The following is a 27,348-nucleotide window of genomic DNA, read 5'->3' on the forward strand; positions in this document are numbered from 1 at the left end:
TCGTATATTTACGTAAAATTTCTATTATTAATTTAGTTAATAATGATTAATGTTTAAATCATCGCATATATATAATTTTCAGATTTTGAGAAAAGCTCGTAACCAAAACTTAACCCAGCTTTCTTCGACCATCTTTGCTACAGCGGTCGACTATACTGTGTCGGTGGCATATATAAACACTTACGTACCACGCTCCTAACGAGATTGTTCGCCGAAACCGAGCCGAACGCAGCAGCTTAACGAGTGCAAACCCTCAAACAAATATCTCCTAAAAAATATACGAAAATGAACAACGCTGTATTATATCAAAAACACAACATTATATCAAAAAATGATGCTTTGAAATGTTTAGAGGAATATGGACAACTAATTACATGGAAAAACGGCAAAATTACGGTTTTAGACTTAGGTTGTGGAGATGGAAGCGTAACGACGAGTATACTGAAACGATTTATTCCCAATAATTGTGAAAGACTGGTAGGTTGTGATATTAGCGAAAGCATGGTAAAGTATGCTAATGAGCACTATGCGAATGATCACACCAGTTTTATGGTGTTGGACATTGAGGGCGACTTACCGAACGAGCTTCGAGGAAATTTTGATCACGCATTTTCATTCTACGCCATGCACTGGATCCAAAATCAAGAGTGAGTGATACCTAAATTTACTATTTATTTCTATTTTATATTTGTATAAATACAATATACGTATATATCGCTGAAATTAGTCACAGAATTTATGCAACTTTTCGATTCACTGAAAAGATGGAAAAAATTTCTACCGATTAAAACTAAAATATCACTAATCAACAGTCTTATTATGCCAATCTTGGATGAATCAGATCCATGCTATCCAGACCTATCGAAGGAACTAATTAATAAATTAACTTTAAACAAAAATATATTGTTTCTTGAAATTCATTGATTATGTACGTAATGTATACAGCTTCACTTACGTGATAAAAGAAAATTTCACTGATTCGTGTTTTGATACATTATTGTTTTTCATTTCTTTCCGTTGAGTGTGAAGCATTTACTTAATGTAAGATTTTGTTTGTTCAACACCATTTACTCGTCTTTATGTAAAAGCAAAAACAAATGAAAAATACACATTATGTTGACCAGTACATAACCAGTTCTGTTATTTTGGTTTCATCTTAGATTTCGACTGAACCTATTTCGGTCGGACTCTAACTTTCGCCCAAAAGTATAATATTTACTTCAGCTCAGTTAATTTCACAGTACTTTTACAAATTTCAGGGTTGGATTTAGAAACATATATGATCTACTATCAGAGGGTGGCGAGTGCTTTTTAGTGTTCATGGGTCAATGGCCAATGTTTGACGTTTATCGCACCCTATCTCGTTCAACAAAATGGAAGTTATGGATGGAAGATGTTGAACGCTTTATTTCACCCTATCATGACTGTCAGGTAATAATCACTTTATTATCAGTTATTACTATTTTCATTTTGCGCTTACGTTATTAGCTTAAAAGTAATAACTATTTGTATATTGTGTATATAAAAACTACACAGTATCGTTGTCGTCGGCAGAAATTATCTATATTTAAACTATACCATTTTTAAATATGTGATGTAAAACTAATTCAGTAGTAATATTTTAATATGGAATATTAGATTATAAAAAGAGTTAAGTATAAAATAGCTTTTATGTTAGAAATTGTTTTGTTGCAAAAGATAAACACAACTAACTATACTATTAATAATAGGAACAAAGACGTAGACACATAAATTTAAAAAGACTTCATCTTTTTTATAATAATTAAATTTTTGTTCATTGCAAACTAAAAAAAAACGACTTCAATTTCGTTCTTCAATACAACGTAAGTAGACGAAAAATAAGTCGAGTAAATACACATAATCAAGTATTATCAAAGAGTAGTCATCATTTACACACATAAGTCATCATTAGCGATAACTCAAAAAGTACATATCAGATCTTAATTAAATTTGAATAGGACCACTTAACACATATCACCTTTTGATTAAAATAAAACCATCATAATCGGTCCACCCAGTCCAAAGTTCTGAGGTATAATATACATAATAAAAATATAGTCGAAAAAAAAATCTTTCTTTTTCGGAGTCGGTTAAAAAGGGAAATGAATCAAAACAAAATGAAATGAAGTTTTCAATTACTAAAATATTTCATAATTTTTTTAAGGAACCTGAAAAGAAGGTCAAACAATTGATGACGTCGATCGGATTCACTTCGGTGGAAGTCAAATGTTTGCAGAAGACATTTGTTTATCCCGACCTCGATGTACTCAAAGGTAAGTTTACTATTTTTAATAAAAAATTAATCCCATTTTCATTGGTTACGCCATAAGTTGAGAATGATCGGAATTTATTCGACCCTTCTTTTTCCTTCTTCTGGTTCGTCAGAACACGTTCACAATTCGTTCTTCAGACACGTATATATACTATTTTGTTTATTATTATAGAAGTATAGTCTTTGAAAACTGAACCTTAAAAATGTTCAAACTTATAATTTAAATTAATTATGGTCGAATTTTGATCACTGGTCGTCCACTAAGTACATACACCTACAGTATTACCTAAAACCATGTACAATTTTTTTATTCAAATAAATATAAGCTAAGTTTTGTTTTATTATTTTTTTATGTATAAATGTTAATATATATTTAAAAAAAATTCTCATACTTTCAGGATCTGTAACATCAATCAATCCTTTCAAAATACCAAAAGATTTAGAGGAAGATTATGTGGTAGATTTCTTTAATGTTCTCCGAGACTTGCGTGTTATTGATCATGCAAGCAGTAACGTCGATGAACCGATCAAAGCGACATTCAACTACCATCTTATTGTAGCCAAGGGAAGAAAATAGTCGATTTTTTAAGTAAAACGTTTGTAAAGTAATACAAAGTTTTTAAAGTAGTACAAAATATTAATATGACTTAATAATTATTATTTCACTCATTTCGATTTCTAAAACAAACTAATTTAAATACTATTATAATTTACAAAATGAACTGTTTAATGGTTTTATTTTTATATTTAATAAAATTCTTAAAATATAACTTGTTTTGTGATTTCAACGATTTAATTTTATTTTATTTTGTCCTAACTCTTATTAGCTATTAAATGGTGATCTATGATACTACTAAAATGTTTGCTAATAAACTAACTAAATCAATTATTAATATAAACAATTATATTGTGTTCTAAAGTGTAAAAAACGTGTGGTCTAAAGCACATTCGATTTTTTTTTTTTGATATTTGGCCATAGCTCATAAGAGATTCGTTTTAATTATCTAATTATCATTATTTGCATATAATTATTGAATGAACTAACGTGTTTAGGTTTATAAGGATTAATAGTGTATTCATGTAAAAAGTTTCCTTATTACCTACTGCAATCTAGGTGCAAGTTGTCGTACTCGCCGGAGGCGCGGTCGCGCAGGGCGATGTGAAAAAAACGTCAAACGGTCAGACGTTTCGTGACTCGCTTATTTGGCGGCTATTTTAATAATAATAATAATAATAATTTATTTATTCACTCCTTTTAACAAAACAATTTACAGTACGTTAAGTATTCACATTTTACACAGAAACATATACAAGTTAACGTTGGCAGCCGTAATAGTATAAACTGTGATACAGCTGCCTGCGTCTTCCACTGTGAGATATAAGACATAGCAAACATTACGTACATAACAGGTGCAAATCTACTTGAGAAATATTATAAAAATAGTATTTAAACAATATTGTCTTTCTTTTTTGGGGGTAATAAAGTGTGTGCGGGTGTGCTCATTTTTACTTCATATCTATATGTGTGTGTGTGTGTGAGTGTGTATGAGTGTGTGTGTGTGTGTGTATGAGTGTGGGTGTGTGTGTGTGTGTGTGTATTTGTGGGTGTGTGTGCGTGTGTGTGTTTGTTTGTGTTCATGTGTATACGTGTGAGCGTGCGTGTGCGCATGTGTGTTAGAAGAAACATTTTTTTTTTTTTTTTTTAATAATGAATTAAATTTTCAGTCTCGACAAAATTAAGTGATTGAAGCCAGCCGCGAATTACTTTTTTACAGTGCATTGTTTTAAGGGGAAAAATATTGTTCACTTTATTTGCATTATTATAGAGGTGAGCGCCAATGATATAAAATTGCTGTTTTGCAAGAGATGTATTATGTGGCGGTATTGTACACACCCTACTTCTGTTGCGCTTTTGAGAGGGATTATATATTAAACTTTTGTGCTTACGAAGTATTGACTGCATGATGAATAATCTGCCTGACAGTGAGAACAGAACATTCACGATATAGGAGTGCTGTGGAATATCTTTGTGGTCTTTTAGACAAAACTTTGAGAATTGCACGCTGCGCACGCTCCAGTGGTAGCAGCGTAGTAATATTAGTGCCTCCCAATGTGACAACACAATACTGAAGCAAGGTCTGAACAAGTGCATAATAAACATTCATTAGTATGTCACGGTCTGCAGACATCCTAAGTTTATAGAAAATAGGAATCAATTTTCTTACACGTGCTGTTAAAGCCTGAACATGTAGGGACCAGTTGAGATGTTTATCTATAATAATACCAAGATATTTTGTACTGGGTGTAGAAGTTAAGCTGGGACAGTGATATTCACAATCGTCGTCTGGCTTATCACAATGATGAGCTCTTATACAAAAATCACTTGAGGGCTGGGTATTTGCACGTAGTGAAAAAGTCATATATGTGGTCTTATTCAGATTAAGAGTCAGCAAGCTATCATTTAGATATTTTATAATTTGTTTCAATGCATTTTCTGTGTGATTGTGTACCTCTGCCCAGTCTTTCCCATGTAGAATCAGCGCTGTATCATCTGCGTAGGTAATTATTTCACAGTTAGTTAATCGCAGACCACACAAACTGTTAATGTATACCAAAAACAATGTCGGACCAAGGACACTGCCCTGTGGGACTCCATATGTTAACTTAGTGTCACCACTGGTGCAATTTCCTATTTTGACACATTGGGTACGATTCGAAAGGTAAACACGAAAAATATCCAATGCAGTTCCACGTATTCCAATTGACTCCAGCCTTTCCAAGAGTAATGGTATAGACACAGTATCGAACGCCTTAGATAAATCTATAAAGACTCCCAGGACTTTATTTCTATTATCTAGGTGCTTGACAACAGTCTCAGTGAGTTTTAAGGTAGCGTCTTCAGTAGATTTACCCTTTACGAAACCAAATTGTTTATCGGCAATGGCATTAGTTTTATGTAAAAATTTGATAAGCCTGTTATTTAGAAGTTTTTCTAGTATTTTTGAGACTGTTGTCAGCACTGAAATTGGTCTATAGTTACCAACACTATCTTTGACGCCATTTTTGTGGATGGAATGCACCAAAGCTCTTTTTAAAATGTCTGGAAAAGTTCCCGTGGAAAAGCATTGATTAAAAATGTGCGTCAAGGGACGAAATAATATATATCTTTGATAATTGAACGAACGTTGGCGGTTGGCGTTTATTCCACTCGACGGCGGCGGCGTGTCGATGAATCTCGACGATACACGCGGAAAGTACGTGCAACGTGGTAGGGCACAGCAGGAATTTCCTGCTCAAAATATGGAGCAGCCCGACTGGGGTAGTACCTCGACCTTACAGAAGATCACAGCAAAATAATACTGTTTTCAAGCAGTATTGCGTCCCTGTTGGTAAGTAAGGTGACCAGAGCTCCTGGGGGGATTGGGGATTGGGTCGGCAACGCGCTTGCGATGCTTCTGGTGTTGCAGGCGTCTATAAGTTACGGTAATCGCTTACCATCAGGTGAGCCGTACGCTTGTTTGCCGACCTAGTGATATAAAAAAAAAACCCGGACCGAAGACTTCCGTATGTTGTCCTTAGTTTACAACTAGAGATAACATCTATGAACGATAGAAATAATGCAGGAAAAGCGTTAATTACTTTTTACGTGTATAAAATATTACACGTTTTTAAAAGGTGTCAACGTGTTATTATTATTAGTGATAATTTCGTTTTATGCAGTGCTCAATACCTTAGCGTAATTGTGTGTATGTTCTATGACGTGACTTTTTAATTTACTTGTAGACAATAGCAGTAAATTCCTAGTATTGTGTGTATTGAAATACGTAAATGAAGTCTTTATATCTGAAAATTTTAGTAGGAAAACACGAATTGTTATGGTTTCAAAAGCAAGTGATATAACAAACTAACTAGTGTAGGTGTTATTATAAATAATTATAATCTCGTAATTAGTTTCTTTGTAACAAGTAAAATAGTATAATGATACACCTTTTTTTAATTTATCGCGGTTTTTTAAGTTTTTTTTAATGCCCGACGTTTCGGATACTTTACAGCAACCATGGAGGACTCCCGTGATAGAAAAAGTTTTTGTCTTTATAATAAGTGAAGTTCGCGTAAGCATTAGAAAACAATAAGTAAATTATTTTTTAATAGAATATCTTATATCGTTTTTATGTACGGTTTGTATTTACGAACGGGATGACTGTTTAGTACGGGCCGTAAGAAACATGTATGAAAATGAAGCTACCACAATGCCTATAAATATTTTCAGATGACAAACTGCTGTCAAAATTACCATAATTTTAATATTACGTAGAATGAGTCTATCAAAGTAGCTTACCTATTTATACAGTTAAATTTAAAAAAAGGGCTATGGTTTTTTCACGCGAAACGCGTTCATTACACCTACAGTACCACTTATTTGATGGAATTTCGGATTCGATCACCTTATATTATGTATATTAAGTGTACCTATATACTCGTAACTGTATATACGAAACTTTTTTTATATCCCATAATAACACTGGAAAGACAAAATTAAACACAAATATTGTAAAAAATATAATAGTAATAATGAGGTAAAAAAATATATTATAGTAATAACAGTAAAACCATGTTTTGCAATTATACGTGCGGCTACGTCATCGGGTGCGGGACATGCATAGACGATCGCAAAAGTTGGCGATAACGATATCATACGCTTCCATATTAGATAAATGTTAGACGAATTAGATAAAAACGATCGCAAAAAAATGAGACTATTTGTTCAAATTAGGATACATTAAATAAATAATGTAAATATATATTGATGATTAAAATAGTATCAGTGTATACAATAAACGTATTATCTTAGCTGCTATATGTAAGTACGTGAAATTGGTATCGTATGGTTACAAATTATGTATGAGTGAGAAACGACATATGAGGAAAGGTCATGAGGTAAGCTAAACCCACTGAAAGTCGATCTTACACTAAGTATATTAGGATTATTTTAATTATATTTAAATAGGCAGAAGTACAGACACGGTATGGAAATCTAAGGTATGTGTAGACAGCAGTTTCGTAAGAAACAACCTAAATTAAAGGAGGTTATTAGATTGCAAAAACAATCACATTGCTGAATATGCGGTTACCCGTACAGGTATTAACTAGCTATATATTTTTAAATATTTTGGTCACTATACTACTTATATTGTATGTATTTCGTCAGTAAGAAAATAAGGAAGGAATGGGGTCTGAGATCTTGTACTATAACGCGTTACGAAGTCTAAATTAGCTGATTGTCTCTTTATAAAGGTCGATGTGCATTATTTACGGCCGAATAATTTATGTGTAGTTAAATGATGAATAAAAATGTATGCCAAACAAACAGATGAAATTGAAATAATGAATACATGAAATAAAATATTTCAAATGACCAATTTTGGCATATAAAGTTCGTATTTAATAGTCGATTTTCGAATTAACAACTACTATTTGATGTTGAAATCACTGAGTAAAGGTACGAAAAATTAATAGTTTCTGTCGGGGTATATAGGGATTGTGCCATTATCTTACAAACGCATTAGGTAAAGAGGAAAGAGTCGATGTTCCCATATTTAAGATACGAGATATTTCTATTCGCAAATATGAATCTAAAATTTGTAGTTAGATTATTAGTAATTAATTATTAGTCGAAGCCGAATTAAGTCTATTCTTAACTTGAGTGCAAGATAACCTTTATTTACAAACAGTAAAACCGACCCTTAGTATATAATACCTACCTTTACCCTTACCTGACCCTTAGTGTATAACAAAACTGAACTCGTAAACAAATAATTGTGTTTGCTCGCAAACGAAAAAAAAACCGACTTCAATTACATCGACAAGTAATACAACGTAGATCGACGAAAAAATAATCAAGCAACTACGCGTTATCAAAGATTACTCAAAAAGTAGTTATCAGATCTCGATAAAATTTATATGTGACCACATGATAAACATCAGCTTTCGATTAAATTAAAAATTATCAAAATCGGTACACCCAGTAAAAAGTTATTACGGATTTTCGAGAGTTTCCCTCGATTTCTCAGGGATCCCATCATCAGATCCTGGTTTTCTTGGTTGTCCCCTTTCCAACAAAAAAAGAATTATTAAAATCGGTACATCCAGTAGAAAGTTATGCGGTATAATACAACGTAGGTAGACGAAAAAAGCGTCAAGTAAAAACGCATTATTAGATATAACTCGAAAAGTAGTTGTTAGATCTCAAAAAAATTTAAATGGGACCAATTGGCACACACCACCTTTCGATTAAAACAAAATATGTCGAAATCGGTCTACCCGGTCAAAAGTTCTGATGTAACATAAAAAAAAAAAAAAAAATACAGTCGAATTGAGAACCTCCTCTTTTTTTTGAAGTCGGTTAAAAATGAGGAAAAAGAGGAATATAAATAACCGTCGATGTCTACAAGTATAACCTTGGTCGTCATATTCTAATTGACGTTTTTTTTTACGTGGGGAAAATCCATCATGGATACCCTCCAGCGCGGGGGCGCCAGAGGGTTATGTCAGACTCCTACTGACTAAAAACCACCACGTGTGAGCAGTCATCCGCCTGGGTTGGGCGAGATGGGGTCGCGCTAGCATTCGCCACCTCGCCTCAGCGGTAGGCCCGGATAAAGCCTCCGGGCCCCGGCACAATGGTGGGGTGGCCTCGCTCACAACAAGGCCACCCCTCAGATGTATGGGGTCGTGTCGTCCGGCCGGCCGAAGTCCCCCGACTATCGGCCGCCGACCCCACTATCACGAGGGGGGGAGGAGGTGGGCAAACCGTCTCCGCTTTGCTCCCGTACGTCTGCGCTGGAGTGGGCCAGCAGAGGCGTCTTCCTCTCTAGCCCGCTCCGCGGTCTCCTTCTGCGTCATTACCTCTTCGCAGAAGGAGACCGCCGCCTGCCACGATCTCTCTCTGTCAAGCATGGCCTTTACGACACTCAGCAGCGAGAGATCCCGTCCGAGAACCGCTGAAAGCGTGCGCCGCTGCGGTTCCCAAGTGGCGCACGCCTCTAGCGTGTGGAGCTCGTGGCAGGCTGGAGTCGCCTCCCGTCTCGCGATTTGGTGCAGGTACTTACCGAAGCACCCATGTCCGGAAAGTACCTGCATCAGACGGAAGGTCAGCGGCCCGAACCGTCGCCTCACCCACTTCTGGAGGATCATCATCATATAAATAAAATTTAAAAGTCTTTCCCCTGTATGGAATTTTTTTATTCAAGGTCAAAGGTAAAAGAAATGAGTTTATCGCGATTTTCAGCAAAATCCTTTATCATAAAAATACTTAAAAAAATATAGATCATAAAATTATCTATAAAAAATGTTTAAATACTTTTTTTCCTACGAGACACCGTTTCTGAGATATAACGATTCAAAAAGTTCGTAAAAGTTGTAATCGTCATAATATAGACTATATACTATCTGTTGTATAGAGGTATTAGATATATTATCAACAAAAAAATTTGAGTAACGTATACGTTACTACGTATTATGTGTATATGATATGATATACGTTTTAGTTGATTAAAATTTTAAATAAAAAATTATTATTTTAAAGTAAACTGCAAAATTATGATGATGACTACAAACAAATGAAAAAAAAAAATTAAAAATTAGAGAAAAATAAAAAAATTATTATTTTTCACTAATGTATCGGGTGTAATGGATTATATAAATAATAGAAATATAAAAAGTCTTAAAAACAAATTCTGATACTATTATAATGTTAGAATAAGCTTTAACATAAGTTATTGTAAGTTTGTAACACGTTATTACATATGAATTTTACAAATATAGGTATATATTATTATAAGTGGAAATTTTGCTGGCTTTCTTATTGTCTTGTGAATTATTTGTATTGTTGTGTGCTGTTTGTTTCCCAGTAAATAATAAAATAATAAAATAAAAATAAAATAAAGTGTTTAAAGATTTTTTTATATTTAATAAATATTCTTAAAACATAACCTGTTTTGTGATTTCAACGATTTAATTTATTTTTGTCCAAATTCTTTTTTTTCTTTTATTAAATGCTGATCTACGTAAAGTATCATAATTACTACTTAGGGCGGAGTTCACCGACTTTTAAAACGGCTGTTTATCAGTTAAACAACTGATTAAATCATTTTTACTGTTCACCATACGTTAACCAGTGTTTACAGCCCTTAAACAGCCGATTACTTTAACCGAACTCTACAGCATTGTTTAACCATCCATCAATGCCATATTCGGACATCTGCTCAACAGATTCTGCTGTGACTTTACAACAGTTGCAACATTTCGTTATTAGTTGAAAGTTTTTGGTAAGAGATAAACACGCAGTTAGTGTTCAATTTCAATGTATTAATTGATAACTATCAAGACTTTAGGCTTACTTGAAAATCTAGAAAATATAGAGACCAAAACAAGGAGACCTAGAGTACCTGTTTCAAATGCGCCGTAATGATTACGCAGAATACAATGATTTCTCATTTAAAACTAGATTCCGTTTGTCAAAATCACCGCTTGAAAAATCGTTTGTTCTCTTTTTTAAAGCTGCCATTTTTCAAGTAAACCGTAATTTAAAAATTAAACACTCACAACAGAACAAAATAATAATCAACACAGAGAATGTTAGCACGTGCAAAGAAATAATAAAAAAAAAAAAAAACATTTGACAATGGCAGCGCCGTGCCGTTATTACCCATCCAAATTGGACATTACATGCTAACGTAACAGTATCCAATGCGTTCTCGAACTTCTCAAGTTTAAAGCGTTTTATTTTATGCTACTAACAATAGATGGCACCAAAACTCGTGTCGACTAAATAAAACTATGTGACTTTCCTAATGAGTAGACTTATAGCATTCATTCATTAGTGGTTCATTCGCTGTGAGCGTATGGTGATTGCCTGATTTAGTAACCAAGGTTTAAATATTCGTGATGAACAGTGAATACTTTACCGGGTGCATAACCGATGTTTAGGAATTCATCGGCTGATTACTCGAACATTGGTTAAACGATAGTCAGTGAACTCCGCCCTTAAACGTTTGCTGTAATTGATCAACAGAAACGGCTGTTTTTTTTAAGAATCTTTAATTTTATCGACCTTCTTTGCATAAAATTTTTAGACAAATAATACTTAAGTTTCTTTTGAAATAATCTTTTATAGGATAAAAAAAAAAAATTAGTTTGTAGTAAACAAGAAACAAAATTTACATCTATACCTATAAAGGAATATGTCCTGATTTACTGACTGACTGAGTTTTTGTCTGACTAATTCAATATCACCGATCATAAGCCATTCAACTTAGGGTTCGTCCGTTGATCGCTTGAGGCTCAAACGAGGCGGGCTCAGAAAAAATCAAGAAACATCACAGGGGGGCTCTAATGAAATATAATGGGTTTTTAACCGACTTCAAAAAAGGAGGAGGTTACTCAATTCGAAAGTACATATATTTTTTTATGTATGTTGTAGCATATATTTTTAATAGCACAGTTATGCATTAGCGTTGCTATTTACTTTTTCTAGGCGACTGATTTAATTCTTTGGAATACCCTCGTATTGTATTACGTCGCGGTTCACCTTAGGGGGTAGTTGTGTCGCGACGCGCGGGGTTTGCTGTATATAAGCCTCACGGCGAGTCTTTGCGGTCTTTTTGGGTTGGATTCTCTCGCCGTCTTAAGATCTGGGTGCAATTTATTGTGGGTGAGTCATTGTAGTTTCTTATGGTATAAGCTTTGCTTTAGTGTAAGTTGATTTTGTGAGTTTTTGTAAAAGAAGATTAAGATTCTGTAGGATTTTTTTTTACTCTCTCTCTTGTAGTCTCGTGTTAGGAGTTGTGGGTGTCTCTCTGGCCCAACAAACAATTTTTTAACACGTAGCAATGTTCATGAAAATATAGTCAAGTAAATACGTGTTATCAAAAAATACTTAAAAAGTTGTTATCAGATCTCGATGAAATTTAAATGTGACCACACGACAAACATCAGTTTTCGATTCCATTAAAAATAATCAAAATCGGTACACCCAGTAAAAAGTTATGCGGTGTAGGTCGACGAAAAAGTGGTCAAGTGAAAAAAATAATTATTAGATACAACTCGAAAAGTAGTTATTAGATCTCAAATAAATTTAAATGGGACCAAATGACACACACCATATTTCGATAAAAAAAAAATTTCGAACACGGTCCACCCAGTCAAAATTTCTGAAGTAACATACATAAAAAATAAAAAAATAATAAATAATACAGTTGAATTGAGATCCTCCTCCTTTTTGGAATTTGGTTAAATAGAACCGCTATCACCAAACCTTGACGTTGACCTACTTTCTCAATAATTTTCTTTACACTGAAGAAATACCAACTCAAAGGACAAAGTCGATCGTAAGTATTTTACAGAAAAATAATTGTGTTTGCTCGCAAACGAAAAAAAACCGACTTCAATTACATCGACAAGTAATACAACGTAGATCGACGAAAAAATAGTCAAGTAACTACGCGTTATCAAAGATTACTCAAAAAGTAGTTATCAGATCTCAATAAAATTTATATGTGACCACATGATAAACATCAGCTTTCGATTAAATTAAAAATTATCAAAATTGGTACACCCAGTAAAAAGTTATTACGGATTTTCGAGAGTTTCCCTCGATTTCTCTGGGTTCTCATCATCAGATCCTGGTTTCCTTATCACGGTACCAAACTAGAGATATCCCCTTTCCAACAAAAAAAGAATTATCAAAATCGGTACATCCAGTAGAAAGTTATGCGGTATAATACAACGTAGGTCGACGAAAAAAGCGTCAAGTAAAAACGCATTATTAGATATAACTCGAAAATTAGTTGTTAGATCTCAAATAAATTTAAATGGGACCAATTGGCACACACCACCTTTCGATTAAAACAAAATTTGTCGAAATCGGTCTACCCGGTCAAAAGTTCTGATGTAACATACATAAAAAAAAAAAAAATACAGTCGAATTGAGAACCTCCTCCTTTTTTGGAAGTCGGTTAAAAAGAGATAAAACAAATATTGACAAATATAGACCGATATGCCGATATGATAAGTTTTATACCTGTTTAATTGGATTTGTCTCAATCTAATTATTTTAATTTTTATTAGTTTATTGCTTTTATTATTGACAGTGTTTCTGCAGTTAGTTTTTATTTTATTTATTTTTTTTCGTAAAATTGACATTATAATAATTGTTGTGGCTTCTATAAAACTGCGCACTGTATCTAATTGACTTGCCTGTTGGCGCAGTTTGTAGTGGCCCTGCTTTCTGTTCCGCGGGTTGCGGGCGAGTCTGGGTGTAATATTTGTATTATATATGTATTAAATATACGTATATTTAAAAAAATAGTTATAACAGTCGAATGTTACCTGTAACAGAATCATTAAGTTGCTTATCATAGGGACAGACGACCGTGTGTTTATGTTATAAGATATTTATTTATTATTTATTGAATTATTTAATGATAGAAACCTGTATACATGTACTCAGTGTTGTATCTACTGATGGTCCTTAAATCCCTGTAATTTCACCCACGTAATTTCCAGCCCCTTGAGAATATGTGAGTAAAAACTAGCCTATATGTTATTCAATTCAGAGTGCCCAGTGCGAGTTTTATTCACAGAAACATGACAGAAACGCGTTTATACGTGAAGATTATTTTGCATGGGAATTTAAACATTGCAGCCTAGACGATAAAGAATAGTATACGATACAATCGATACAGAGTCATCTAGCGGCATACGCAAGAACTAGGTTGAAATCCCGAATTTCCCATACAGAATGAAGTTAAAATTTACGCCCGTTATTGCGAGACGGATTAAACAAAACTCGCACTAGGCACTCAGTTCAGTTTTTGCGTGAACGAGTAACAATTAATATCCACTCTCACAAACTTTGGCATTTATTAATTATTATTAATACGATTTGTGACTTTTAACAATAGCTTAGTAAAAAAATAATACTCGAAATAGATTGTACGTCTTTCTAAAATTATCTAGATAAATCTATTCTTAATTTTAAAAACCTGCCAAAATTTAATACATTTTTGGCATTGTGAAATTTTCGTGAAAATGAATTTGTTAATTTGAAAATCTTAATACATTTTTTACATGAATTTGTACATCAGGTATCAGTTGCCTTGGGTCAGGGTTATCAGGTTGATGCTGTGTATACGGATTATTCTAAGGCATTTGACAAGATTCCATACTCTATACTTCTTCAGAAGATTCTTGAAATTGGTATACATGGTGACCTTCTGCGATGGTTTGAATCTTATTTGAGGGAGCGCAGTCAGGCCGTTACAGTAAAGGGTTTTTGTTCAACATTTATGCCAGTAACATCTGGTGTTCCCCAAGGCTCTCATCTCGGCCCGCTTCTTTTTAATTTATTTATAAATGACGTAGGTTCTATCCTCAAATTTTCTGACTTACTGATATATGCTGATGATATGAAAATATATAAGAAAATTAAAACATCTCTTGATTGTCAATTATTACAAATCGATCTGAACGAATTAAGTATTTATTGTACAAACAATCACCTGACTCTGAATCCCAAAAAGTGTAGCATTATCTCATTTTCTAGAAGGACTGAGTCTTTGAAATATGATTATTTTTTAAACAATGTTATGCTTAACAGGGTATCTGAAGTGAGAGACTTGGGCGTTCTTCTTGACTGCAAACTATCCTTTAATTCTCACATCGAGCATATAACTACAAAGGCGTACCGAATGCTTGGCTTTGTATTTCGATTTGGTAGAGATTTTAGGTATAGATCTACTCTATTATTATTATACAACTCATATGTTAGATCAATATTAGAGTATGCATCGACAGTCTGGAACCCTCAATACCAAACTTATATTGAAGCTATAGAAAAAATTCAAAGAAAATTTGAAAGGCACTTTAATTTTAAAGCTTTAAGTCGCAATGATGTTACCGCACCGTTACCCCTCCCATCGTTGCTTGATCGGCGCTTAGAGAGAGACCAAGTCTTTTTGTATAAGATACTGAAATCTCATATTGATTCGGCGTTTTTGTTACAAAATATTAATTTGAGATGCCCTCGGACGAGTTCGCGTTCAAAAAAGTTATTTTCTGTCCCTGTAACCAGGACCAAATATGCTGGAAACATCTTTGTTCTCAGGTCCTGTAAAAACTATAACGACATATTTAACTCTATTGACATTTTTAATTGTACCCTAACCTCATTTAAGCAGCACGTTAGGGACGTAATAAGTAAAAATAATAATAATGTATTTCTTTGATTAAAAAAAAATATAATGTATTTCTTGATATAATAATGTATCCCTTTAATTTATTACAGTAATTTTTGTATTAATCTTAATTTTAATTCTAATCTTTGACTTATTTTTAAATTATAATCCTTTCATTTGACATAATTGACACGCTCGACTCTTTTTGTGCCTTTTTTTATTTATAAATCACATAAATTTTTATATCTAAGTGATTTTTTGTCTTTTTTGATAGTTAATTTAATTTATATTATGTTAATTGATTTAAAATTACGACTTTTGACAAATGACATGTCTGTATATTATTGTTAGTGGAAACTTTAGTGATTAATGTGTTTTTGTAAGAAAATTAATTGTATGTGATTTTTATATTGTATGTTTCCCAAATAAATAAATAAATAAATAAATAAATAAATAAATAAATAAACATCTACATATAAAAATAAATAAAATCGGAGTGTATGTTTGTAATATTAAAATAACCGCTTTTTACTAAATGCATACACGGTACATATACCAAAATAACATTTTTACAATTTTTGTCTGTCTGTCTGTCTGTTCGCTCCGGCTAATCTCTGAAACGGCTGGATCGATTTTGACGGGACTTTCACTGGCATATAGCTCATGTAATAATGAGTAATTTAGGCTACTTCTACTTAGGTATATTATATTTTAGAAATGTACACTTTTACAAATATTGCGTGGACGGAGGAGTATGATATTTCGTGCACTTATGGTTTATATAGAGAAGGAGTGCAGAATGCTAATATTTTTTTAAAATTATGCATAAAAGTATAATCAATCCATAAAAAATAACCTACACACTACCATGTATTTGACGCACACATGCACATTCATCTCACACGCATATTCGCGCTCATTGATTGTCAGTCTGAAGTCAAAATATGACTGTAAAAGTTGTAAAATAAATTTTTTATTTATAAAATTTGTATACATGTTTAAAACATGTCGAACATGATATTATATTTACTTCTATTGTGCAAGCCGTGTGAAATCTGTCACTATTATAGATTAGAAGTGTTTGCTACTTTTTTTATCTCGGTATCTAATATCCAATATGATAAAATATGTTTTTTTTTTTTGATAAACTGTCACTAGGAAAGATTGACAGTATCTAAATATTAACGGTGCTACCAAAACAAAAGAAACAGACAAAAATATCTGATAGGCTCAATCAGCCTGTTACCATTGGGATTAGGCCTCTAATATGTATAAATCCTCGGCCTCGGTTAAAATAACGATCTAATATATAAAATTCTCGTGTCACAGTTTTCGTTGCCATACTCCTCCGAAACGGCTTGACCGATTTTGATGAAATTTTTTGTGCTTATCCCGTATCTATGAGAATCGGCCAACATCTATTTTTCATCCCCCTAAATGTTAGTCCACCCCTAAATTTTTTATTTTATTTTTTAGACAAAATTTTTAATTTCTATTTTTTTATGATACAACATTAAAAAATACATACAGCCCTAAATTTTCAACCCTCTACCATCAACCCCTATTTTTAAATAGCGTTTAGCGGCAAGACAACGTTTGCCGGGTCAACTAGTAATATATAATATAGTTGTAATAATTCTCTTTCATATAGTTATAAAACCCCGCGATAGCATTTATCTATTGTTTAAGGATAGCTCATCGAACGACTATAGTATAATCATGCACGATGCAGTAATTCAAAAGCTATTTCCATGACTATACTCGTATTAGTTACCGATTAAAATACATTAGTTACCTAAAATTCTTAATTTTTTGTACATTATGATATATCGAATCTTTACATTATTTTTTATAGTTTTAGGAGCTATCTTTGACGTTGATATCATTAATTATTAAATTTATTTATTTATCATTAAATTTCAACCACATCTCCTCGATGTCTGAAAGTCTACGACAGCTCGATTTTTGCGCCACTTTCTGCCACGCACGACCCCTCTATGGAACCAGCTGCCACCTACGGTATTTTCGAACCAATACGAACTAGGAACCTTCAAAAGAAGAGCATATTCCTTTTTGAAAGGCCGGCAACGCGCCTGCTAATCCTTTAATGTAGCGGGTGTCTGTGGATGTTGTTTTTCACTTATCATCAGGTGAGCCAACTGTCCGTTTGCCCCCTCTTCTATAAAAAAAAATTAATATACCCGTACCAATAGTATATATTATATGTCTTATAATAACTTAGGGCATTTTTTTAAAATTATATTGTTATAGTAACAGGAATAAAAATTTAAAAATGAATGTTTTCAATTTAAGAAATCGCTCTTAGCCTTTGTACATCTTTCTTTATACGTGTCAAATTTTGTAACGTTTCCTTCTGATGTACAATAAAAAGTGTTAATGATAATAGATATTACGAATAATAATAGCGCTAAAAATAAAAATAAAAACGAGTGTGCTTAAGACTTATATATCCGTCTGCTTCACCCGATCACACTTTTCGTAACGCTCTCGTCACGCATTAATTAGCTTACTCCCCAAGTCAAGCGTGCGTAAAGAAGTTATAGTTCAAAACATTAAAAAAACAAGCTTTTATTCAAATGCTCTAAAAACAACAAAATAAACTTTTCTTTAAAACATCTACTACCATCATACAACGTTAAAATAAAAAATTAAAATAAAATATAAATTAAAATTTATATGATTTAAAAATTAAAATTTATATGGTTTAAAAAGCGTTTCGCGAGACTTTCGGGAGACCTTCGGAATGGAAATGCACTGTGGACGCCCTCTGTCCCAGCTAGGGAATACAGGAACCTAATCTATACTAATATTATAAAGAGGTAAAATTTCTTTGTTTGTTTGTCGGGGGTAATCTTCAGAAATACTGTTTCGATCCACAATTCTTTCACTAACAGAAAGCTACACTTTTCAGGAGTGATATGAGCTATATTTTATTTTTATTGAAGATAAAAATTCAGTGAAAAATAATGGTAGGTATATGTAAACCAAATCTGAGAAATACACAATCGAGATGAAAACTTTTCTATATATTTGCATCACAAAAACAATTAACGCCCAATAAAGTGGGCAGGGATCCGTTAGTATATTATATATTTCGTGAGACTAAGTTTGACAATTTTAAAAATTAAAATCAATCAGATCAAGTTATTCAGTTTATGTGTTTATCATAGTTCCAGTCCTCAGTTATTGTTTCATTGGCTTTCCTCGACCATAGCCACAGTGTTCGACTATACAGTGTGTCGGTGGCACATATTATAAATACTTACGTACCACGCTCCTGACGAGATTGTTCGCCGAAACCGAGCCGAACGCAGCGACTTAACGGACGCACACTCGAATCAAATAGATATCGCTTAAAAATATAAACGAAATGAACAACGCTGAATTATATCACAGATACAACATTATTACAAAAAGGGATGCTTTGCAATGTCTTGAAGAATACGAAAAGCGAATTAAATGGAAAAAAGGTGAAATTACGGTTATAGACATTGGTTCCGGAGATGGAAGCGTAACGATGAATATATTAAAAAAAATTATCCCCAATAATTGTGAAAAACTGGTAGGTTGTGATATTAGCGAAGCCATGGTACAGTACGCTAATGATCATTACGCGAATGATCACACCAGTTTCATGGTGCTGGACATCGAGAGAGACTTGCCGAACGAGCTTCGAGGAAATTTTGACCACGCATTTTCATTCTACGTCTTGAACTGGATCCAACATCAAGAGTGAGTGATTTCAAGTTTATTATTTAATTCTATTCTTCTTTTTATATTTATTTTACAATTGCAGTTATTTAACCGCCTCTAAAAAGGAGGATCTTCTCAATTCGAATGTATTTTTTATGTGTATTAGCTCATTAGTTTAAAAATACAATCGTTTATATTATATGCCTTGCATATAATATAAACCTTAAAAATAAATAAATATTTAATTCTTTAAATTGAATTTGTAAGAACGAAGATAATACTTATAATGCTTACTGGGAAAATTTGTAGAACATGTCGTACATGTCGTGTAGAACATGTTTTGACCCACAACAAGCTGTACACAAATTTCTAGCTCATCGTCTAAACTACATTGCTTAGATTCATCAAAACTGGGTTTTTGAATAAAAAAAAATATTGATTTTTTAAATTGTATTTTGAAACCGTAACGTGAATCGATAAAAAATATAAATAGTCGATTTGGAAAACTCTAAAAAATTTTACGAACGTGCCACGATTATTTGTGACGTCATAATGTTAAAACAACTTCACTATCGTACAGTATCAACGGCTCAAAAGTCTTTAAAGCACTGTATCAGCTATATGCTAGAGTGGATAGAAATTAACATTGCCGTCAAGCGAGCTTGGGTTTATTCGGGAACTATCGACGTGTTTTCAATGCTGGATACAAAAGTTTATTTTTAATTTCATATAACTTTTAAATTATTACAGCGAAAAAAAAAAAAACTAAAAATAGTTTAGCCAGAAAACTTAACACAACACTTAACTTAGTACATCCGTACCCATTTGTAACAATTTTTTTTTTTTAAATCAATCGTTAGCTTCGACACACGGCTAAGATAAAGAAATATTGACAGACTCACAGAGGCGAACAAAATTAAAAAAGACATGCATACTCATTATAGGTGTAAGGTTTTTTCGTTTTGATCAAAGATAATTCCTTATAATTATTTTCAAAATATGCTTATTTTACAAAATCTGATGTTCTACTCTATGTTTTAGTGCGAGTGTAACATAAACTAGATAACGTTATTATTGTTTTTTTTTTTGCATTCCGTTGAGTGAGAAGCCTTAAGATATTTTTGTTCGTCACCATTGAGCCGTTTGCATGTAAAAGCAAACGAATATGAAAAATAGACTTTATTTTGACCAGTACATGACCAATTTGATTTTCGGTTTTTATTACATTTGAAAAACCTATTTCAGTCGAACTCTAAGAAAAGGCCGTCGCCCAGCAGTAAAATATTTAAATATATGAAATTTAAAAAATTTCAGAGTGGCGTTTAGAAATATACATGATTTACTGTCGGAGGGAGGCGAGTGCTTTTTAGTATTCTTGGGTCACATGCCGATGTTTGACGTTTATCGCACTCTATCTCGCTCAACAAGATGGAAGTTATGGATGAAAGATGTTGAACGCTTTATTTCACCCTATCATGACTGTCAGGTAATAAATCACTTTATTATCAGATAGGTATTACTTTTTGCATTTTGTGGTTACGTAAATAGTTTAAAAATAGATAACTGTTCATACACATTCACATTATCGTTATCGTTAGTAGAAGTTATCTAAATTTGACTACATCATTAATAATAATTATATAGTTACTAATATTTATAGTACTTTTTAGTAAAGAAAAATTATTCAGAGCTAATTTTTTTAAATTGAATATTAGATTCTACAAAGAGTTAGTAAAAAAATTACTTTCATGTTAGAAATTATTTTATTGCGAAAGATAAACGATAATAATAAGAACAAAAACGTAGACACAAACGCAAGAAACATAATAAACAATCAAGCAACATAATTGATACCGCCTGGTAGGGATTTACTTGTAAATTAAATAGACATGTTTTTTTTTATATCACTAGGTCGGCAAGTAAGCGTACGGCTCACCTGATGGTAAGAGATTACCGTAGCTTATAGACGGCTGCAACACCAGAAGCATCGCAAGCGCGTTGGCGACCCAATCCCCCCCAGGAGTTCTGGTCACCTTACTCACCACCAGGAACACAATACTGCTTGAAAACAGTATTATTTCGCTGTGATCTTCTGTAAGGTCGAGGTACTACCCCAGTCGGGCTGCTGCATAATTTGAGCAGGAAATTCCTGCTGTGCCCTACCTCAGTTATGTGTACGTTGTTGTTACGTGTATGATATTTCACGAAATGAAGTTTTCCATTAATAAAATGTTTCATAATTTTTCTAAGGAACCTGAAAAGAAGGTCAAACAATTGATGACGTCGATCGGATTTACTTCGGTGGAAGTCGAATGTTTGCAGAAGACATTTGTTTATCCAAACCTGGATGCCCTTAAAGGTAAGTTTAGTACACGACTACTTTTAAATAAAAAAAGAATCCCTATTACCATTGATTACGCCATAACTTGAGAACGAATCGGTTTTATTTCTTTTTTCTGCTTCTAATGAAATGAAAAATTAAGAAAATCATCCAAATATTTGGAATACTTCAGAAAATGAATTGCCGAAATGTATGTTCCAGCATAACATTAGAATTACTGCACCAAACTGAATCATTATTTTTTTTTTTTTGTGTTCTTCTTCAAATACAATTTTATTACAATTCCTTTTAACACCAATTTTTAGTTGAAACGGCCAACTTACTTTGTTGCTCGATGATGAATCCTTACTCATTGTAACAAATAATGAAATAAATAAAAAAGAATTCAACTGACTTCACTTCAGCCTAATACAGTCCACTGCTGGACATAGGCATCCACAAGTTTGCGCCAAAAATTGCATGGACTCATGTGTTTTGCCCATAGCCACCGCGCAGACGGGTTGGTGACCGCAGGGCTGACCTTATCGCACCAAAGACTTTGCTGCCCGTCTTCGGCCTGTGTATTTCATAGCCTACAGTTGGATGGTTATCCCGCCATCGGTCGGCTTTTTAAGTTCCAAGGTGGTAGTGGAACTGTGTTATCCCTTAGTCGCCTTTTATGACACCCACGGGAAGAGAGAGGGTGGCTATATTCTTACTGCCGTAAGCACACAGCAACTGACTTATAAATGATATTTTCATCAAAACATAAAGACAAAAGACACAAGACAAAATTCAGCTACACAGAACTTAAAATACTGATGATACAGAATACAAGAAAATATAAACATATTTTTAAATATATATGTCGAAATACAAGTTGTTTTTTAGTAAACTAGCGACCCGCCCCGGCTTCGCACGGGTGCAATGCTGATACTAAATATACTACAGAATGTCTTTATTTATAATATTATTTATAGTATGAAGCTAGCTTATAGCATGTTTCTTAACATAATAACGACATTCAAATATGCGTCGTTAGATTACACGTTGTTACAGAATGCGTTGAAGAAATAAAGGTTCACTGTTCGTTTCCCATAGGTGATAGAGTGATAATTTGTAGCATATATGTTGACCCGACTTTTTAATAATATTCGTGCCAAATTTGAAGATTTGAAATCCATGCGGTACTTTTTGAGTTTATCCCGGACATACATACTTACAAACAGACAAACAGACAAACAGACAAAAATTCTAAAAACTATATTTTTGGCTTCGGTATCGAGTGTGGATCACACCCCAAGTATTCTTTTAAAAAAATATTCAATGTACAGTTTTGACTTTCCTACCATTTTATTATATGTATAGATTAACAATATTTTATACAAACTTTCGTAATTGTTAATAATTTTTAGTAAAGTTGACTATTTATTTTTAATGAATGAGTGAAATATGTTTATATACATAATATTAACTGGAAATTATGGCATACATTTACAAGCTAACATGGATATGCTGTTGGATAATTAAGTGTAATATATTAAAACAATTTCTTTTACTTTCAGGAACCGTAAAAGCAGTTATTCCTTTTCAAATACCAAAAGATTTAGATGAAGATTTTCTGCTAGATTACATTAAGGTTCTTCAAGATATGCATATTATAGATAATGCAAGCAGTAATGTAGATGGATCAATCAAAGCGACATTCAACTACCGTCTTATTGTAGCCAAGGGAAGAAAATAGTCCATTTGTTGCATTTCTGGAAGAACAAACTTTAATAAGACTTATAAAAATATAACTTAACTATACGTCAAAGGCAGCATTATTTTTATTATCGTCTGACATCGTGTAATGTGAAGCTATGGTTCCATCAATTTGGAAAGAAGCTTACATTGTCTCAATACACAAAAAGTGTTAAAAACTAAAATTGAAGACTATAGACTAATTTTGATCTTAAATACAATAATAATTCAAATAAAAATCATATAAACAACTTTGTATCCTTTTGTTGTGATTAATATTGCGAAGGAGCAACACAAGCTTCATCACATCAGCTTATGGACGTCCAATGCTAGGCATAAGCCCCCCTAATGTTATCCACGACGATCGGTCCTGCGCAGCACGCATCCAGCGGCTTCCCGCGACCCTGAGCAGATTGTCGGTCCACCTCGTGGGGGGCCTGCCAACGCTGTGGGGCCCGGTACGCGGTCGCCACTCGAGAACCTTTCGGCCATATTTTCTTCGAGCTATGTGCCCTGTCCATTGCCATTTGCAACACAAGCTTACTAGGGGCTATTCTACTTTAACCAACCCATTGACATCTTCAAAAAATTTAGTACACTGCGGTATGAGTAATCGCGTTCAGGTTTATATATGATACTAGCTGTGCCCGCGGCTTCGCCCGCGTTGAAATTAGTGTGTCACAAAGTTTTCCCGGCAAACTTCCAGTGAAACTCTCATCAAAATCAGCTTAGCCGTTCCGTAAACCTTCCTCTTGCCAATGGTGGAGGCCTCTCTCCAATGGTGAACCCGCATGAAAATCCATTCAGTAGATTTTGAGCGAATCGATCACATACACTTTTGGGGACTTTGTTTTATAATACACTAACTGTTGCCCGCGAATACGTTCGCGTGGTTATGAAGATATGCATTACTGTTAAGATGTTTAACGCAATTTTTTATTTTATTTCAGTCAATTGAAATGCTTATTAAACTGAGTAATTTTTTAAAAGGTACAATTTAGTATAATTTAATAGTTATTTTTATAAAACCTCTCTATACACCACATTTTATTTTTATTTTCAGGCTGTATATGTTTCATACAAATTATCAACCCCAATTAAACCTCCTTAGCGGTGAAATATCGTAAAATCCGTTCTTAGCGGACGTCTGCTAACTATAATCTACCTCCCTGCCAAATTTTATCTTTGTCCAACCTGGATGGATAGACCATCCAGCGGTTTTTGAGTTCTTGTGATGAGTGAGTTAGTGACCTTTCTCTTTTATATATAACTATATAGATTACGATGCATTATTTGGACACTTCCTCACCATCTATATAGCATATATTTTAAACTTCAAGGCTCTTACTTTAAAAACATAAGACTTTCATACAAACTTCCGACCCCCGTTTTATCCCCTTAGGGGTCGATTTTCGTAAAATCAGTTCTTAGCGGATGTCTAAGCCCTATAAGGAACCTACCTACTAAATTTCAAGTTTGTAGCTGTAATAGTTTCGGAGGTTTTGTGATGAGTGAGTCCATCTACCATCCCCCGTTTTAACTCCAAATGAGAGTTGATTTCTAAAGATACATTGTTTGGTCACCTTTGTACCATCTATAGAGCATACATTTTAAATTTCAAGTCTCTTTCCTCACTTTCATACGAACTTCCAACCCCCGTTATATCCCCTTAAGGGTCGAGTTTCGTAAAATCAGCTTTTAGCGGATGTTTGCACTTTATAAGGAACCTACCTGCCAAATTTCAAATTTATAGCTGTTATAGTTTCGGAGATTTCGTGATGAGGGACTCAACCTACCATCCCCCGTTGTAACCCCAAAAAGGAGTTGATTTCTAAAGATACATTATTTCAACACCTTCTCACCATCTAAAGAGCGTACATTTTAAATTTCAAGTCTCTTACTTCAAAAACAACCCCAGTTTTACCCCCTTAGGGGTCGAGTTTCGTAAAATCCGTTCTTAGCGGATGTCTACGTCCCATAAGAAGCCTACCTGCCAAATTTCAAGTTTGTAGGTGTTATAGTTTCGGAGATTTCGTGATGAGTGAGTGACCTTTCGCTTTTATATATATTATTATAGATATGCCGACGCTACCATTTTCCTTGGCGGTCCAGTGTAGATAATTTGTGTAATGACAGTACATCTCGATTGTAAAAGTTTTAATTGAAAAGTTTATGTAATTATTTTTAGTACATTTAAAATAAAAGATTGTTTTTTAAAAAGTTTCTTACTTTTAATTTATTTACCTGGCAGCTCAGCAAAAAGTTTCATATGTACGATTTTATTTTTGTGTTACCCACACATTAGGGATTCTAAACATTTTTGAATATCATATCAAAATTGACTGCTCCAGCGGGGTTCGAACCCGCGTCTCCGACTGACCGTGTCGGCGCTCTAGCCAATTAAGCTATGGAACGATGTACCACGATGTGTGTGTGTGTTTTATATGATATTCAAAAATGTTTAGAATTCCTAATGTGTGGGTGACACAAAAATAAAATCGTACGTATTAAAAATAGCGTGGTGTCGTCTCCTGTCAAAGATTTTCAGTGTAATATGAAACTTTGAATAGTTACGGGTCTCTGTAAAGAACTCATTATAGACGGCGCCACGGTTCGCTTAAACCGAAAATAAAAATCATCATGTTATCAAAAGTTTCGCTCTAGCGGGTACATCGTTCCATAGCTTAATTGGCTAGAGCGCCGACTCGGTCAGTCGGAGACGCGGGTTCGAACCCCGCTGGAGCAGTAAATTTTTGATATGATATTCAAAAATGTTTAAAAAGTTTCATCTTGTGGAATGTGGCGGAACACCGTAAACGTCAAACACCGGCATGTAACCCAGGAGTATTTACAAATAATTGTGTTTGCTGGCAAACGAAGAAAAACTGGCAAACGAGAACAGACTTCAATTACATCGACAAGTAATAGGTACAACGTAGGTAGACGAAAAAATAGTCAAGTAAATTCGTATTATCAAACGTCAGAAGATTACTCCAAAAGTTGTGATCAGATCTCGATGAAATTTAATATGATAAACATCGACTTTCGATTAAATTAAAAATCATCATAATCGGTACACCAGTAAAAAGTTATGCGAATTTTCGAACCTTTTCCTCGATTTCTCTGGGATGGGTCCAGTCATCAGATCCTGGTTTCCTTATCATGGTACCATACCTAAAATATCTCTTTTCCAACAAAAAATAATCATCAATATCGGTTCATAAACGACAAAGTTATCACGGAACGTACATATATATACTGTCGAATTGAGTAACCTCCTCCTTTTTTGAAGTCGGTTAAAAAGCAGTCGCCTCCCTCTGAGAGTAGATCATATAAGTATGTTTGTATTTAACACCCTAAAATTTAAAAAATTATTCTGAATTCAACTGAACTCAAGTAGATGTTTATCTGTGTAAGAGAATATATAGAGGTAATAGATATATTTAGATCAATTAAAAGTAAGCAATCAAATCGTCTAACAATAAGTGTGAGTAGGATTCTCATGTGAAGATTTATTTTTCTTCCCTAGTCAGTCAGCTCAAAATTTTGTAATCTCAATAAAAATGTTCACCAAACACGTTATTGCCTCATTCTATAATTTCTTTGCAGTCGATTCTTTAGCTGTATCATTTATCTAGCAGTTGTTTAAAATCTGTTATGCAAACATTTTTGGATTAGTTTTTTACTTAAAAGACTATTTTATATGAAACACAACCACGCCTAAACCTTTTTGTTTTTTCATATCCATCATCATAAAATAAATTAATAACATTCGTCAAATTTTCGCATCGTTTCGCAAAGAGAATGCGAATGTGAATATAGAAAAATCGCGAATCTTCGCGAATGCGACGTTACGAATGTAAACATTCCTTTCATGACTAGTACCTACTATTCAAATGAACTTGGTTAAGTTATTAGGAATGTATAGTATTTAATAACAACAAATCAATTAAGTATGAATAAATAAATAATATTGAAATTGCATACATAAATTATGTTTACTTTGAAGGTCCATTTATATTTGCTTGTGTAAATCGCGTGAA

At 33.5% G+C, this 27,348-nt stretch overlaps 2 protein-coding genes and 1 long non-coding RNA gene across 3 annotated transcripts; all 3 read left to right on the plus strand.

The window, feature by feature from the left end:
• The first annotated feature begins 463 nt into the window (after positions 1–463).
• LOC123655928 (juvenile hormone acid O-methyltransferase-like) lies at positions 464–2,944 on the plus strand. Its single transcript, XM_045591669.1, has 4 exons — positions 464–647; positions 1,260–1,431; positions 2,186–2,294; positions 2,692–2,944. The coding sequence occupies exons 1-4, from the start codon at positions 502–504 to the stop codon at positions 2,868–2,870; spliced, it is 606 nt and encodes a 201-aa protein (XP_045447625.1). The 5' UTR covers positions 464–501; the 3' UTR covers positions 2,871–2,944.
• Positions 2,945–18,565: 15,621 nt separating this feature from the next.
• LOC123655926 (juvenile hormone acid O-methyltransferase-like) lies at positions 18,566–23,378 on the plus strand. The gene is made up of 5 exons (XM_045591666.1): positions 18,566–18,625; positions 18,720–19,281; positions 20,557–20,728; positions 21,493–21,601; positions 23,128–23,378. Exons 2-5 carry the CDS (start codon positions 18,920–18,922, stop codon positions 23,304–23,306), a joined length of 822 nt encoding a protein of 273 aa, XP_045447622.1. The 5' UTR covers positions 18,566–18,625; positions 18,720–18,919; the 3' UTR covers positions 23,307–23,378.
• Positions 23,379–25,511: 2,133 nt separating this feature from the next.
• Positions 25,512–26,190, plus strand: LOC123655930. The gene is made up of 2 exons (XR_006743471.1): positions 25,512–25,567; positions 26,089–26,190. It is a non-coding gene; the product is annotated as an uncharacterized LOC123655930 (long non-coding RNA).
• The last annotated feature ends 1,158 nt before the right edge of the window (positions 26,191–27,348 follow it).

Source organism: Melitaea cinxia, chromosome 8, assembly GCF_905220565.1.
Source record: "Melitaea cinxia chromosome 8, ilMelCinx1.1, whole genome shotgun sequence".
Taxonomy (NCBI): Eukaryota; Metazoa; Arthropoda; class Insecta; order Lepidoptera; family Nymphalidae; genus Melitaea; species Melitaea cinxia.